General features: G+C 33.7%; 1 protein-coding gene across 1 annotated transcript; it reads left to right on the plus strand.

Annotated features, from left to right (window-relative positions):
- Window positions 1-10,580: 10,580 nt before the first annotated feature.
- On the plus strand, window positions 10,581-15,770 carry LOTGIDRAFT_96673 (hypothetical protein; the record flags this gene model as incomplete). Its single annotated transcript, XM_009049665.1, has 2 exons — window positions 10,581-10,867; window positions 15,662-15,770. Coding segments are annotated over 2 exons (396 nt in total), but the record flags the coding sequence as incomplete, so codon positions are not given.
- Between the last annotated feature and the right edge of the window lie 186 nt (window positions 15,771-15,956).

Genomic DNA, 15,956 nt, shown 5'->3' on the forward strand with positions numbered 1-15,956 from the left:
GTGTACCAACGACCATATTATTTTTGTGTATTTGTGTACCAACGACCATTTTGTGTATTAGTGTACCAACGACCAAGTTGTTTTTGTATATTTGTGAACCAACGACCAAGTTGTTTTGTGTTTTTGTGTACCAACGACAAAGCTGTTTTTCTTTATGTCGACTAAGTTGTTAGTGTGTTTTTGTAAAAACGACCAAGTTGTTATTGTGTTTTTGTGTACCAACGACCAAGTTTTTTTTGTGTATTAACGACCAAGTTATTATTGTGTTTTTGTATACCAGAGACAAAGATGTTTTTGTGTATTTGTGTACCAACGGCCAGGTTTTTTATTGTATTAACAACCAAGTTGTTATTGTGTTTTTGTGTACCAACGACCAAGTTGTTATCGTGTTTTTGTGTACCAACGACCAAGTTGTTATCGTGTTTTTCGACTTTGTAGACAAAGTTGTTTTTGTGTACTATGACCAGATAATAGTTGTTTAAACTAATCAATCAAAACTTTCAATGTTCGATATGTACAGGAGTGGTAGTATCAACTGTATTGAATATTTTTAATCAATCATTTTATGTTTTGGATGAAATTCTCGACAGATTAATAATGTTTTCTGTCTATGTTGTTGATATTTCCTGACTCTTGATGTGTTAATTCATAGGTCTAGACCCAAAGAGGACAGAGTTCATAGATTAATCATTATGCTTTGACCACAAAACTGTGCTTTCGTAAATTTTGCTTCATAATAACAAAGGCGTTCTGCTATCCCACTAAAACTATGCGTTTGATGACGTCACTCACTAATCGCAAAATATTCTTTGTCACGTAAGCCTTTTCCCGATTAGTGAGTGACGTCACCAAACACAAACATCAAACCACAGACGAATGGTGGAAATTGATGCTATCACTCTTTCCGATGCAAAAAAAAAAAAAAAAAAAATTAAAAAAATTAATTACAGTACTCCCTCTAATGAATAAAGCCGTTTAAGGTTTGGTATGAATTTTCATCCAGTTTACTTTTATTGGTTGAGTTAGAGAACAATAAGACATTTCGCTCCTAGGGGACAGAGGCGCTATTTGGGGTATTGATTTTAGTCTTGAATATATGTACTTCAGTAGTTCTAGAAATGTACGAAAATAACATAATTACTATTTCTATATATGTCTTTTCTATATATCACAGAGTATCTTAAAATGACGAGTCGTCAGAGACATTAGTATGATTGGTAAAAAAAAGTAAATGACGCAGCTATTTCTTTAATATTGAATGCTTATTTTCTTTTATTTTTATCAACAAGACAAGACAAGACAACTTGGCGACTGCATTGACGGATTTATTGGAACTCAGACACTTTTAGCGTTTGTAAAGGCGGTAAGGATATAAAGGGTGGAATAAGAAGTGGAGAATTTAAGAAACTAGCATAGACTGAATAGAAAAAAACTAACAGATGACATTGTGTCTAATGTGAAAAAGTATGATTTGAGTTTTAAAACTTTGAAAAGGATAAAGTTCAACGTAATTCAATCCTACGTGTACTTTTTTCATTTTTGACAGTGTAAAAACAGATACTGTGTATTTTCCATTTTTATGCGACAGTTTTTCTTGGTTACGATCATGAATTACACGAAAAGGAATTTTAGTTTAATAAAAGCAAACGGATTTGAATCAACATATAGAAGCAAATAAAACTGTCACCACGTTTCTCTTAGAATCAACAAGAAACATTAAGAAAAAGTAAGTATAATTGTTATTTTAGAATGGTCGTGAATTGTGAGTTATGGCGCAATTTTTATGAACAAAGTAATAATATAGTCCCTTGAGTTGAAAATGTGAAATTTACGTGTGTCTAAACTCTGTGGGGAATGTTTAATTTGATAATTTTAAAGGTTAATTCTTCTGTTTTACACACTTTTCTGTGAAGTTTAACGACTGCTGTTCCAGAAAAAGCCAATGATATTGCTTGTGTTCTAGTTTCAAAGTAATTCCGACGTAGGTAGTAAACATGTTCAATATTAGGCCCGATCGGGTTTTAGTATATAGTAGTCCCTGGATAGATTTCGTTTTATTTATTTATTTGACGACGTTAAGTTCAAACGAGTGTTAGTCCCATATTGACTACTGGCTACTGAATAGATTTGTCGACTACAAGCTATGTTGTGTTTAAGCCCTGTATTAACTGCTGAGTAGATTGTCGATAGTCCGATAGCGGCTAAATTTGTGGACTATAAGTTATTTTGTGTTTGCGACTGACAGTGACTACGGAACAGATTTGTCGACTATACATTCCAGTTCGAGAGCAATCTGAAAATACTTTTTCACATCAACCAATAAAAGTGACCAATGAGCTGAAAGTGACATATTCTTAGTGATCAGTAGCCTACATAGATTCGAAACATAGTACCTCAGATATATAGTCACTTGGTGACAGACGGTGGCAATTATCCTATTGGACTAATATAAACTATTAACTGATTGTCTTTGTGTGCTTCATTCCATATAACTGACTTCTAAGAAAAAGCTTTTATTAAATCATTGTGGTTTAGGCTTCATTGTGACTAGTGGATAAACTGTACTGTTATTGAGAAAGAAATTCATTCATGTAGAAACTGTCTGACAAATCAAGGCTGGCAGAAGTTGTCTGACAACAGCAGGATCGAGTCATTTCAATCATAGGATTTACTTCTTAGAGTAATCTAAGACTGCTTGAAAGAACTTAATTGAGGAGCTTAAGGTCTTAATTTGATTTTGATCTAGTGTTGTTTATCTTGTTCAAATTATGCAGGTGAGTTCATTTAGGTGACTTAAAACATTCACTGATTAAATGAGTTTATTCAGTCTGGCGTATTGTATTAAAATTAGACCAAACTTTCGTTCCGCATTTTCGTTAACTTTTATCTTTTTACTCAAACGCTCTAATTGGAAATGAAATGAAATGAATGGAGTTTTACGTCCTACTTTTCTGCACCATGTTGGCTAATGAAGACGGTTTTGCTGACCATTTAGTCTTAACTGGTATGCAGTTTCAGGCGCCCTAGTGTCGACTTTCAAATGCCACCAGAAAAAAAAGGTGAAAAAATAATTTATATTAAAAGTTTTTAAATAAGTTTGATTTTCATCCAGTTGATTCTGAGTTATGGCCCTTGAAATACACTAAAACCCAAATTTACATTCAATTTAGATTTAATAATGACTTAGCTATGATGTTTTATTCAGAGTTTCCTCCCTGGACTAAGCCTAGATTTGAAATCTATGAGACAGCTAGAATCACATCTGTTTAATTGTACATGGTTTTAATTCTGTCTGTACATCCCTAAATACCAACTAGGCACCGTGTTATATGAATCTCGTGGAATAACATATAATGTCTCTGAGGATGACGTGATGTTTCATAAACGATGTTTAGGATTTTAGTTATCATTTTAAATTCATCCTAATATCCCCCACTGTTTATAATTGTATAATATTGCGTAAAATCATTCAGGAAAAAAAAAACATCATGCAATTTCATTTTAAGGCACGCAATGAATGTATAATAGCTGACAGCGGACACAACTGAGCTGTCGTCCATGGCACCTGCATTCATCCGAATAATCAATCAAAGGCTCATTATGTGGTATTTTTTCCACTTCGTGACAGAAATCGTTAAATATTGGAGCAGACACAATCAAATTATAGGTTTTAGTCTAGCAAATATTTATTTGAAATATAAAATGGTTTAATCCCTAAAGGTGGTATCGGTGTCCACTGTTCTCTATCTTCGTGCCATAAATCTGTCTGTAGTCCGAGTATCGCATTTTATCGCATGCCAAACTTTACTTTATTTTTACCATTGATACTTATTGATACAGTGTCTTTACTATCACCCTTATCACATTTAATGAAGCGGCAGTGGCAGAAGTTCTGACTACGATGGATTTTCATGATCCATCCTCCTATTGACTTTAATCCTTTAGACATTTATGTGCGCTGACCAATATTTTGGCAAAAATGATACCACGAACGTGCTGCCTTCTTGCAACGCCGATATCATGAACATGTTCCAATATTTCCTCTGTAGCAAATATGCGAGACTGTCAAAAGAGAAGTAGTTTCGGACCAATGGTGATTTCACATATCAATTCTTCTCCCAAACTGACTTCAACTTCACACTGGTTTATCTCTAGTAACCGATATTTTCGACAATTCACTGTTGTTCTTTAATTTCATTTTCTATTCTGATTTAAATGCGACGCCTCTGGTAGGTTTGAAGATTTGATTTCAACTCTCTACATTGTAACTTAATATAACTGTCTATTTAATTGTTCTGTATTTGGTCTGTCGACCGTGTAAGTTCTTCTAGCATTCTGCAATATATCACGGTAATGAATGGCAGTCATAATTTTCCGGAACTATTCCTCACGTGAACACGTGATTCTGGTGCTTAAAACATCGACTTGCGACTGCAAGTGTTTGCAAACAAAGAAAATGAAATTAAGACATCCGTAAGATATGTATTCAAACTGATGTATCCAATGTTATATTTGAATAACCGAGATTCAGAATATAGCATTTAATGCATATTATTTTCAGTATTTCGCCCTATAGCTCTTAAGCTACGGTGGCTCACATACGACATATTTCCCTTTTGTATTTTGAATTAAAAACTCTAATTTTCACCCAGGTGATAATTCTTGTAATTTTTAATTAAAAACTTTAATTTTCGCCCGAAAAAAATTATCACCTGGGTGGCTATTAAAGTATTTAATTCAAAATAAAACGTGAAATATGTCGTATGTGAGCCACCGTAGGAAGTGAATCTTCTTCCTATTTCTGCAGCTATATATCATATGCAATCAAAACAGCCCGGACGCTTGTATGCTTTAGTATGCCAATGATTAAAGTCATCGATAACCAGCGAAGCAACCATACACATAGAATATGGAACAATGAAGGAATATTCAACTTTGTACTGAAGGAAACACAATTCTCGGCATGAAAATTCAGTTTTTTCTTGTAATTGGTCTACCCATCTTGAATGTCAAAATAATTTTATCCATTATAGTCAATACAGTTGTCATAATAAAGATAAATGGAACTTCGTTGGTGTTCGTATTGTTCCTCATATAAAATAACCTAAATATAGCACACCACTCCATCCATCAATTTCAGACTGTCAATGAATGTTCACAATACGACAAAACAAACAGTGTGTTCATTAGACTTTTGAATACAGGAACCCGTAGCACTAGCAGAAACGTATCTAAATCGGATTACCGCAAGTCACTTGTGGAACATAAAAAAACTAAATTATTTCCATAATTACAACCAATTCAATTGTAGGTGTCATATCAGTAGTCCCGAAGTCCAATGGAATTGAGGTATAAAAGAGACAGATTCGCCATTTTAGGGGGTTGATTTGGGATTTGAATATAGGTAAATAGTCTTCAGAAGTACTAGAATAGTATGCAAATCGCATAATTTCTTTAAAAATACTTCAAACTATGAATTTCACTTTCTATTTCTATATTATGTCTTTTCTATTTATGGCAGAGAAAAATTCCGAAAAAGACAAATCGTCTTTATAACTTTCTTACGCAGACAATCCTGGATTTAAAGGCTCAAAAAATAAGAATCTACTTTCACACTGCCAAAATCGTGTTAAATGCATCCTCTGTCTTCCCAGATAAATACCCTCTAAAACCCAAAAGGGGGGCCGAGATGTCATGACCAGCTCAGATGGTAGAAAGAATTCTTGTGAACTAAAAATGTAATCCTTATAAAAAATGGTTGGTTTTTTTTCTTCTTTGTTTCATTCATTATTTTGTGATGGATGTGCTACTATTAAATGTGTTTCCATTTGTACAATATTGAGTTTCTTCTTTAGACTTAATAGATGCATTTACGGTTATTTCAATTTTCCATTCAATTTAATGAATTCCAAAGTAAATTACGCAACGGTAACCTTTAAGCGTTATTGACAGATCGTTGTTAATTGTTATAAAAGATGGGGACAAACAGAATAATCTATAAAGAAACATCTTGACTAGTAATTATTTTCATAGTATATATTTACCGAGTTTCAATACAGAAATCAATTGGCATGATAATAAGTAAATTATATGACACTGTCTAGTTTGTTTCCAATTTTCGTTTTGAAAATGGTTATACGTGACAGAAAAAATTGTTGATTAATTAGTTTTTATCACGTTAAATTTCTTGACACCATAGGAAATTTGAACAGGACACCGTCATTGGTCTATATTTTTTTGATTTGAAATTTTAAAAAATGTTTTCTGAGGGTTTTTTTTTTAATTTCTATTGGGGACTGGTAGCATTAATTTGAACCATTGTGTCACTAATCGCAAAATATGCTTGTATCATGATGCCGTTCGCGATTAGTGATGTCATTAATCACTTAGTTTTAGTGAAATTTGATTATAAATTGGAATGGTTCAAATTGATGCTATCAGTGTCTCCGTTACAAATTATCATTATTTTTAGAAAACCTCTTCACAATTCCCTTAGCTGTCCTTAGACGTACACTACACATCGTCATACAGTGCGACTTACATTTACATGCATAGAGTGGAACTAATCCTTTATTTTTAAATTGAGAAAGACGTTTTTTGGTGTTCTAGAATGGTTCTTCATCTGGAATTAGACCAAAATATTGATTCTAGCGTATTTGAATGTTTGTGGTCACATCAGACCAAAAGTCGGACGTAATGAATTTCGATCACCAGTTAATTTCGACTACCCTGATTCCTTTGTAGCCTACATTATAATTAGACAGTTAGACTATCTATCTCTTTGTGTACAATTGCATACCAAGATTCAAAAACAAGCCTGGAGTAAAGTGTTTTTAAGAAAACTTTCTCGAAGACTTATAGAAGATAACTGTTTTCGCCTTGGAGCATGTTTTCAAAGAATAGTTGGTTTCCGAACAAGTCATCAGGCCTAGGGCCATCTTCACAATTTCAAGCTATTACGAACTTCGTCTTATATATTGCTATTGCAATAGTAACATTTGTTGAATCACGGAATGGTTTTAGTGGGTCGTACGCCATTTATGTCAGCCTATCAGTGATCTCGACAGAAAGACAAAATGGCGTATTGAATACAGACTTTTTGTCGATGACTTTCATTGTCTGTATTCGCTAACGTACAAACCAACCCGTACGCTGCATTTACAAACTTCCGTGATGCAAGAAAGTTGGCCAATGCAGTCAAGGTATTAGACGAAGTTCTTAATAGCTTGCCATTTTTCAGACGACACCCACCACTTTGTGAATCGTTATTTCATTTGTAACAAAAGTCGTAAAAGACTTCTTACAGATTTCCATGTCATTGGTGATTATCTCAGAGGGAAAATTTACTACCAAATATAATTGAACAATATTGGCAATTGTTTAAGCTTGGCCTTTTTGTATTGCAATTTGTCTTCTTTTATAAAAGACATTTCAACATTACGCTAGGGACAAATCGTGTGAATCGTAAAATAACAATATACATGCCACTGTTTATACGTCACTGTCCAATTTAAAGGGACAGATTCGCGATCCGTTTGACGAAATAGTACCATAGTCCTAGAAACGGGATTTTGTTTTGGCTTAGCCAATCTGTAATAATGTTTACAGCTCACCGTCGAAATTTGAGCCTTCAAATCCATGTGTGTCCAGAATTATCCACGTTTGAAGACGCCCGTCTTTTTTTTGAGACTCTTTTCTATAAATGACACATGTAGAAATAGAATGTGTTATGCCTAGTTTGAGATTTTTTTGAAGGAAATATGTGCTCTTCGTACACTTCCAGTATTTCTGAAGACTATTTACATTTTCGAGATCCAACCACTGAAAATGGCGAATCCGTCCCTTTAAGGGGTAGTCTGGTTGTCTGAAAAGCCTGATTGTCTGGTGAGAAAATTTAGGTGATCGAAATAACTTCAGTGGTGTATTAAGGGGCACCATGCCCATTCCCTCCTACATCGGGCCACACAATTTTTTTTGCTCTATTTTCACTTGAAAATCGCAAATTTTAACATTTTAGCATTAGCCACGCCACTGGAAAACTATAGCGAAATGTGTCGGGTATCTTTTCAGAAAGTTTTAACTAAAAAAATCCTGTCGTTAATTTCTTAAACGCCAAAAAGTATATAATACTTGAAAGGTTTACTTTAATCAGAATCAGAACCAGCAGGAATTATTCACATAAAGATTACATTTGTAAGAATATCTTTGCGTATTCTGACGTATGCATTGTCTATCGAAATATTCAGAATATTCTTTTCTTCGACCACTTTGACTTCAGAATCGCATATGTGATTTTTTGAGGTGAATTGAGTTGATTTCAATTTCACCAATAATTCAATTACTTTCTTGATATTCCTACTTTACAGGGGAGATTGTTCAATCTAACAATTTGGTCATTTGCATGGAAATTATTGGAAAAGTGTGTTTCTTTAAATTTAAAATTGCCAAAACCTATATGGACCCGAAGATATGTTGAACGATATAGCTTGCTTCATTTCGAAATTTTGTGAACTCTGAAAAAAATCAGAATTTTAATGACAAAAGACTGCGATTCGATTGATTTTTATATAATGCATGAATTCTGTTAAAACACCCCCACACTGACACCTGGATTTGAAATGGTTTCTTGCTGAGATGTAATCAGATGGTTACTAATGATATTGGAAAGCCCTAGAAATGGAATTGTAAAGAAAAATTGTGTTTAGACACATAATTTTGGAACACAATGGCATTGATTTAAACCTTTCCGCCAATCAGACGTCTGTTTCACGTTGCAATGCTCCATAAAGTATACGTGTTTTGACGTCACTATCGCAAAGGTTCTATTACAATATTGACGTCATAAAACGTTTAGGTTTATTGGAATGGTAAGAGCCACATCTAGACGTCTGAGTGCCAATATTCGTTAATCCATTTCACTCATCATGGCCGTGACCTTATCACAACGTGGTGTTTGTACGGAGCATGTCCCTCTCCCTCCAGAAAAGATGCTGACCTTGAAAATCTTGTGGCACTTGCTTGTCCTGGTGTTTCCTACAAACGCTGATTCATTTTATCTCACGAGAAATTCAATTTGATTCATACGGTATAAATTTGAATAGGCCTTTATTTTCTGCATTATAAATACTAATTAAGTTGGATGTGTCCGACGCGAGAACTTGGCCAACATGAATAAATCATCTCAAGAGTGTCATTTCATTCTTAATTCTTCTAATACTTTGTCGTTCATAATGCAGACTTTTAGCCGATGTTATTCACTGACGATACTCTACTGACGTCGCAGTTAATATTATTGGGTATTAATATGAAGTGGCCAGGATATTCGTAGCCAAGATGTCACTTGATTTATCAAGGGTGTACGAGCCTGAAGAAAAACCTATCCCTTGATCCACATCCATCATATAGACATTATTTTCTTTAACGATTTATAGCCCTCAGCGCCACCTACGACAGTGTTGCAGACCCGAAGCTACAGTGTGGTAAAAGCGGAGAGAGACTAATTTAACCCCACCCCCTACCCTATTGAAGACCGAGGAATAACATTACTGCAACTAAACACTGCACACTATTGTCCCTTCAAACAATCAAGTCTGGCTACGGGCCTGCATTGTAGCCTGTTAAAAATTACCCAAATTACAGTGTTATTTTGCTTCCATGTATTTAAATGGTCAGCCAATCAAATGATAGTTAAATACTCACACTATTCGTGATAATGAAGATGGGAAGAGGCATGAAATCGTGACTGATTAATGATCACAAGAAAAAGATATTGTTTAAAACAAAAAGAGAATCTCTCATTGTTTAAACTCATCATTGTCAATCAGATTCTATGTTTTGCTCCTTGAATGTGGTGGGTATTCTGTTTATATTTGAAAAGTTTCTCAGTTCACCTAAATTTAATTTATTTTTAAAGGATATTCTGCTCTGCCGATACATTGCTTTTCGAAAAGAAAGCTGGTTTGAAATGGGATTTCAATGTCGGGAGGGTTTGATTGTACCAAAATATTCTGGATGGCCATGATGGAACAAATTGGCTCTTGCGTCAATGCGAATGGGAGAGAGGTTTTCTAGATAGGTTGGTCTGGATCGCTCTGTTAATCTTCATAATATTTTCGAAGTTTTAGATAAAGCTCTATGTGTATTGCCCCCTTGTGGTTTTATTAGGCTACTTACGTTATTTGTTGTATGAATAAAACATTCGATAACAACATTTTTTCTTTACAGATTTAAACAGAAGAAACCCAAAAGAATTGGCAAGAGAATTTTACAAGAGTCAAAAATCAAACCAGAAAAGAGGAATTGCAAAGATCATTAGATTTGACTGCAACAAATTAGACGTTATATGGTTTTTCAGTAATGCAACTCTTCACTTCCATCGTGCTCATACAAAAAACTTATTCTTGAAGAGACAATATCTTGCTGAGTTAAGTGAAGCTTTCACGAATATTGTCAAAATGGAGATGATGGATAATGAAACGCTATTACTTCAACAAAAATATAATTTTACTTATGCTTATTTTTATTATGGTGATTTAGAACAACTTCGTAAACCTTGGGTTCGAGAACCTCATTTTATACCCATGGTTGTAGTGTATGGAATTACATTTGTTTTGGGATTATTTGGTAATTTTGTGGTCATTGCGGTCATGTGTTGTGGACATGGTGCTAAATGTGTAACTTTTCCTTGTTTATTAAGTATGGCCTGGGCTGATGTATTATTTTTATTAGTTTGTGTTCCAGCAGAAGTTGGACGATATTTTATTGGACATTGGGAATTAAGTAATTTTTTATGTAAATTGTCTGGATTTGTTGAGATGATGTCAGCTACAGCCACCATCTTCAATCTGATTTTAATCAGTGCTGAAAGGTAAGTTTCGTTAAAACTATTTGTAACATAAATAGCATTTTTTTCCCTTTGATTTTTATAAGAAATAAAATGTGTGTACGAGAAAAACCATGTTTTATTATCAATTTGGTGTTGTACCCTACTTGGATAACATGAAAACCATAAAGAATCTTAGAGGAAAGTAGGTGGAGCTTAAATGTGCTACAACCAGTCCAACAAGTTACTGCACGACTGAAGCTTGCATGAGCTTCATCCTAGCGAATTCGTTTGCTTAAATATGTTAATTCGTAAGAACTTTGGTATACATACTACTTGCACCGTGCCATATTACAAGACGAGTTTGGTTCAATTATGGTTCTATTGAGATGAGCCAAAAAACTGTCCTGCATAGTCAGGTGAAACTTTCCTTCAATTGGCTTAACAGCTGTCCTGTGCAGTTAAGCTGGCTATCCAAGACAATTTTCAGAATACAAACCTACGTGAAGTTTGAAATGAAAAACGGAGTAGAATAATATATATAAAGAGGTGCCGGTTTTTATCTATTCGAGTGTTCTGAAAAATTCCAAATGTTATCAGTCTGTTACAGTGTTTTTATTAAATTATAGACAATACATCATCGAATTGTAATTTTAAACAGTAGTACGGAAAACTTAAATTAATCTCAACTGGTAAAGCAAATTATTCATTCAAACGTATCACATTAAAAACCATATATTTCTCATAAGAATCAGGGAACTTTCTACACTAACGATCAATCGAGTTCGTGTTAAAATTTGTAGTATACTCAAGAGTAATTTAGCAACTTAGGGAACTAGAAGTTAAAAGTCGAGAGATAATACAACATCAATAAACAATTACTTAGTCATAAAACACCAGAAAGCTTTCAAAAAATTATGAAATCGTTAAAAATAATTCCTGTGGTGTTAAAAAACACGAAAATTCACTATGGGATTAAGTTTTTTCTCATAATAATTGCTGTCGACAATCCTGTACGAGCACCCTTCAGTATTTTACTAATTCCCTGAAAATCTGTAAATTAGTTCCATTTTCTTGTTCATCAACATTTTGGTTCTTATTTAATCGTTAACCTCATTAAAGCAATATATAATATTATAGAATATTAGCTCCGTTTCGAACTCATAATGTGTTATTTATCCACTAACCTACTCAGTATCTTAATTAGAAACAGTTTATCTGATTTAAGATTTTATCAAACGAGTTTTAAGTAATAATTTATCGATTCTTTAAAGCCTTTACCAGTGTTGAATTAAGGTAAATGGTACGAACATAATGAAAATAGAGCAAACTAACAACCAAAAACCGTGACATAAGGATCTTGCAGGTTCCATCCGATCATTTTTGATGTGATTTTTGTCTGGAAGGACTCAATTATTGATTAAGCAAGATCTGCTTTCACCACTTTCGTGGATATCAATTGCAGTTTCAAATTTGACCAATCTTGCCACGATTCGTTTACTCCTAGAATTGTCATTCTTCAACAAAACCTGACTCTAGCAACTGAGATTGTTGAATTAGCGACCCTTCGGACTAACATACTATCGACTGTGCTTCACATTCTACCCGAGTCAAAAGTAAGCGTTGTGATTAAGATACGATTTCGTGATAAATTAAACCAAAAGACTCAGTTCCCCATTTCAGATTAAGCCAGCAACTACATTTATTACATTTCCGATACACATACAAAAGCTTAAAACTCACCTTTTAAGTCCTAATAATCAAGATTGATTGTTGATCGGTTATATAAAAAAAATATTATTTTCGATTTACAAGACCTAATGAAAACAATGAAATTTGATAGCTCGATCAATCGAAGGTCTTCATGAATACAGAAGAAATATTTGAACATGAAGCTCTAGATACGATACCCCAAGGTCAAACGGATTCTTACAGATAAGAAAGGGATAACGTCCTTTAATTGTTTGCCTTCATTCTTGATATCTTAAATGCAAAAAAGTCTTATCTGTGAATATAACAAAATCCCATTCTAATGTCTGGAAATTGAGAGAGTCATCTCTAGAATAAGTTTGTTTAAAGTGATTTAAGATGACCAAAAGATAGCTTGCCATGCAATGTAAAATACACCCACTGGCAGATTTCAGAAATGATGATAGGGACTAATATAATAATTTCACACATTAAAGACCTTCATAATATCATTAAAATCATCAAAAAACAAATCTCTATTGTGTTCACAGACTTATTCTTACGCAGTCTTTTAAGGGCAATAACTCAAAAGTCGTTCGTCGAAAAATCGTCAACTACACACTTGTCCATGATCCCATCAATGTAAATGATCACACGAGTGATCAGCGCATAACAATCATATAAAAACTGTAATCTCTTGTGTTCGAAAGAAATATTGACGGACCAACGGATCGACGGACCGAGCCGACGGCAATATACGTACACATTCAAATGTTGGCGTGCAAAATGACTGAAAAAATCACAGTTTACATATTTGGACGCACTGTAAATACAAGTAGGGCCTAAGGAAATTTTTCCAAAGTATAAAACAAAGAATAAGAAATTTTGATTTCCAATTTAACAGTTTTAAGTGTCTAAATAACCCAGACTATGGAATTTGAATTATTAATAATTCGAAATAACAGGATCGTAAAATTGTTTAAGTTATTAAATTAGAAATAATTTACGACCCCGAATAGCCTCGGATATCTAGACTCCTTTAAGTTTGTTCTCTAGTTTGGTGTAGAATTGTACAATATCTTGGTGTTTACATGCGCAAGAATATTGATTCTATTTTCAATCAAGAATTACCGACATCCTTCCAGGATGGCTCCTTTAATGGTAGATTTTCACCCCGAAAAGCGCTACTGCCAGCAGAAATGAGATCAACGAATATACGAATGTGTCTCCCTTTAAATCCAATAATGACCACGGGTTTAATGCCCTTAACACGAAGTCTGAATCTTGCGAACAAATAGGTTAATAAGTAGAAGGCCACCTTCAGGCACACAATACTATTGACTTGTGTTACTAAGGCCAACAAATGATAACTAAATTGGTCTGTTATGTTTGATCAAAAAGAATTTTTAGTTAATTATGGTGTCTAATAGTTCTTTTGTCAGCTATTAGTCCCGTGTCCTCTGGCCAGGAAGGAAATTTCAATTAATACATCTGCCTACATGGTTGGACTTGTTTCGTGGTTCATATTGATAACGCGAAGAAATGGTTGTTTTCGTGTCTGGTGCCAATAATTCCCAGTAATAGTAAGCAGTGTTTAATCACATCTTGTTAATAATATACGTGCTAGGAAAGGAAATCATCTGATTGATTCTTCATAGATTATCTATAAGTTCTATCATTGACAAGTGTTGAACGGTAAGGCGAAAAGACGTGAGCGGGTAATCTTGGAGGGTTTGATTTCTATGAATACAGTACGGCTGATTAAGTGTTCTTTGATCATGGTACTGGAATGACGAGTCTATCGAGGTTAAGTAAGTCGTATGTCATCATTATTAAGCCTATAATGAACTATCTGTATATAACTAACTGTTCGTTTTCTACGTCAAGTGTTTCATAACAATCCATCTCTATGGTGCGGAAACTAATTAGTATATCATATATTCTGTCATTTTCATCCGAATCTGATACTGTTACAATATAATATATACAATCCTATTGACAACTACTTAAATACGTCCAAACGAAAATACTTCAATTATGTCCAAATGTCAATACTGGAAATCTGCTAATACATGTCCCAATAAAAATACACCGATATTGCTAATACATGTACATGCCCCAATGAAAATACACCATAGTGGAAATATGCCAATACATGTTCCGAAGAAAACACACAAATAAAAGTCTCAATTAAAATACACTTATACATGTCTCAATGGAAATACACTAATACAGGTCACAATGAAAATACACTATTACAGATTCAAATGAAATTACACTAATACAGGTCCCAATGAAATTACACCATTAAAGGTCCCAATTAAAATACACTAATATCTCAATACACCAATAGTCCTTTTGGAAATACATCAATTACATGTCCGAATGAAAATACACAAATATTAAAAATGTACCAATATATGTCCCGATGAGAATACATCAATATTAAAAATGTACCAATATATGTCCCGATGAAAATATATCAATATTAAAAATGTACCAATATATGTCCCGATGAGAATACATCAATATTAAAAATGTACCAATACATGTCCCTATGAAAATACATCAATATTAAAAATGTACCAATATATGTCCCGATGAAAATACATCAATATTAAAAATGTACCAATACATGTCCCTATGAAAATACATCAATATTAAAAATGTACCAATATATGTCCCGATGAAAATATATCAATATTAAAAATGTACCAATATATGTCCGAATGAAAATATATCAATATTAAAAATGTACCAATACATGTCCGAATGAAAATACATCAATATTAAAAATGTACAAATATATGTCCCGATGAAAATACACAAATATTAAAAATGTACCAATACATGACCGAATGAAAATACATCAATATTAAAAATGTACCAACACATGTTCCAATGAAAATACTCCAGTATAATGACAAATTTATCCCAATACAAGTCTATTCTAATCTTGGCATACCCTAATGAAAAGAGCCTGGTGCAAGTCCTTGTGAAAGACTAAAAAAATACAAATCTTTTTGCAAGTCAGAAAAGAAGGCATACCAGGTTTCGCCCTAACCTAAATGTTCCCAAGCAAGGATTAATAATAACTGCGAGCTCGTTGTCATTTTAGCATTTTATTGCAATTTATTTTCTTCCTTCCAGATACTTTGCTATTGTTCATCCACTTACTTCAAAAATAATATGCACCAAGAAATATACCAAAATGGCTTTAGTAACAACTTGGATAGCTGCCATATTGGTTTCGTCACCTTCATTTGTTGTCATGGTAAGTTCACATTTTTTGTTCTCATCATTACAAGATATCATATCTTCAGTAATTAGCATCCTGGGGCAAATAAAGACGGGTAATTTGATTAATTTCACAAACTGTGCAATTTAGGGCAATCCCTACGATTTCCAATTGCCAAGAAACTTCCGACGTAATCGGCTTAATAGC

Source organism: Lottia gigantea (genome assembly GCF_000327385.1).
Source record: "Lottia gigantea unplaced genomic scaffold LOTGIsca_14, whole genome shotgun sequence".
Classification (NCBI taxonomy): domain Eukaryota; kingdom Metazoa; phylum Mollusca; class Gastropoda; family Lottiidae; genus Lottia; species Lottia gigantea.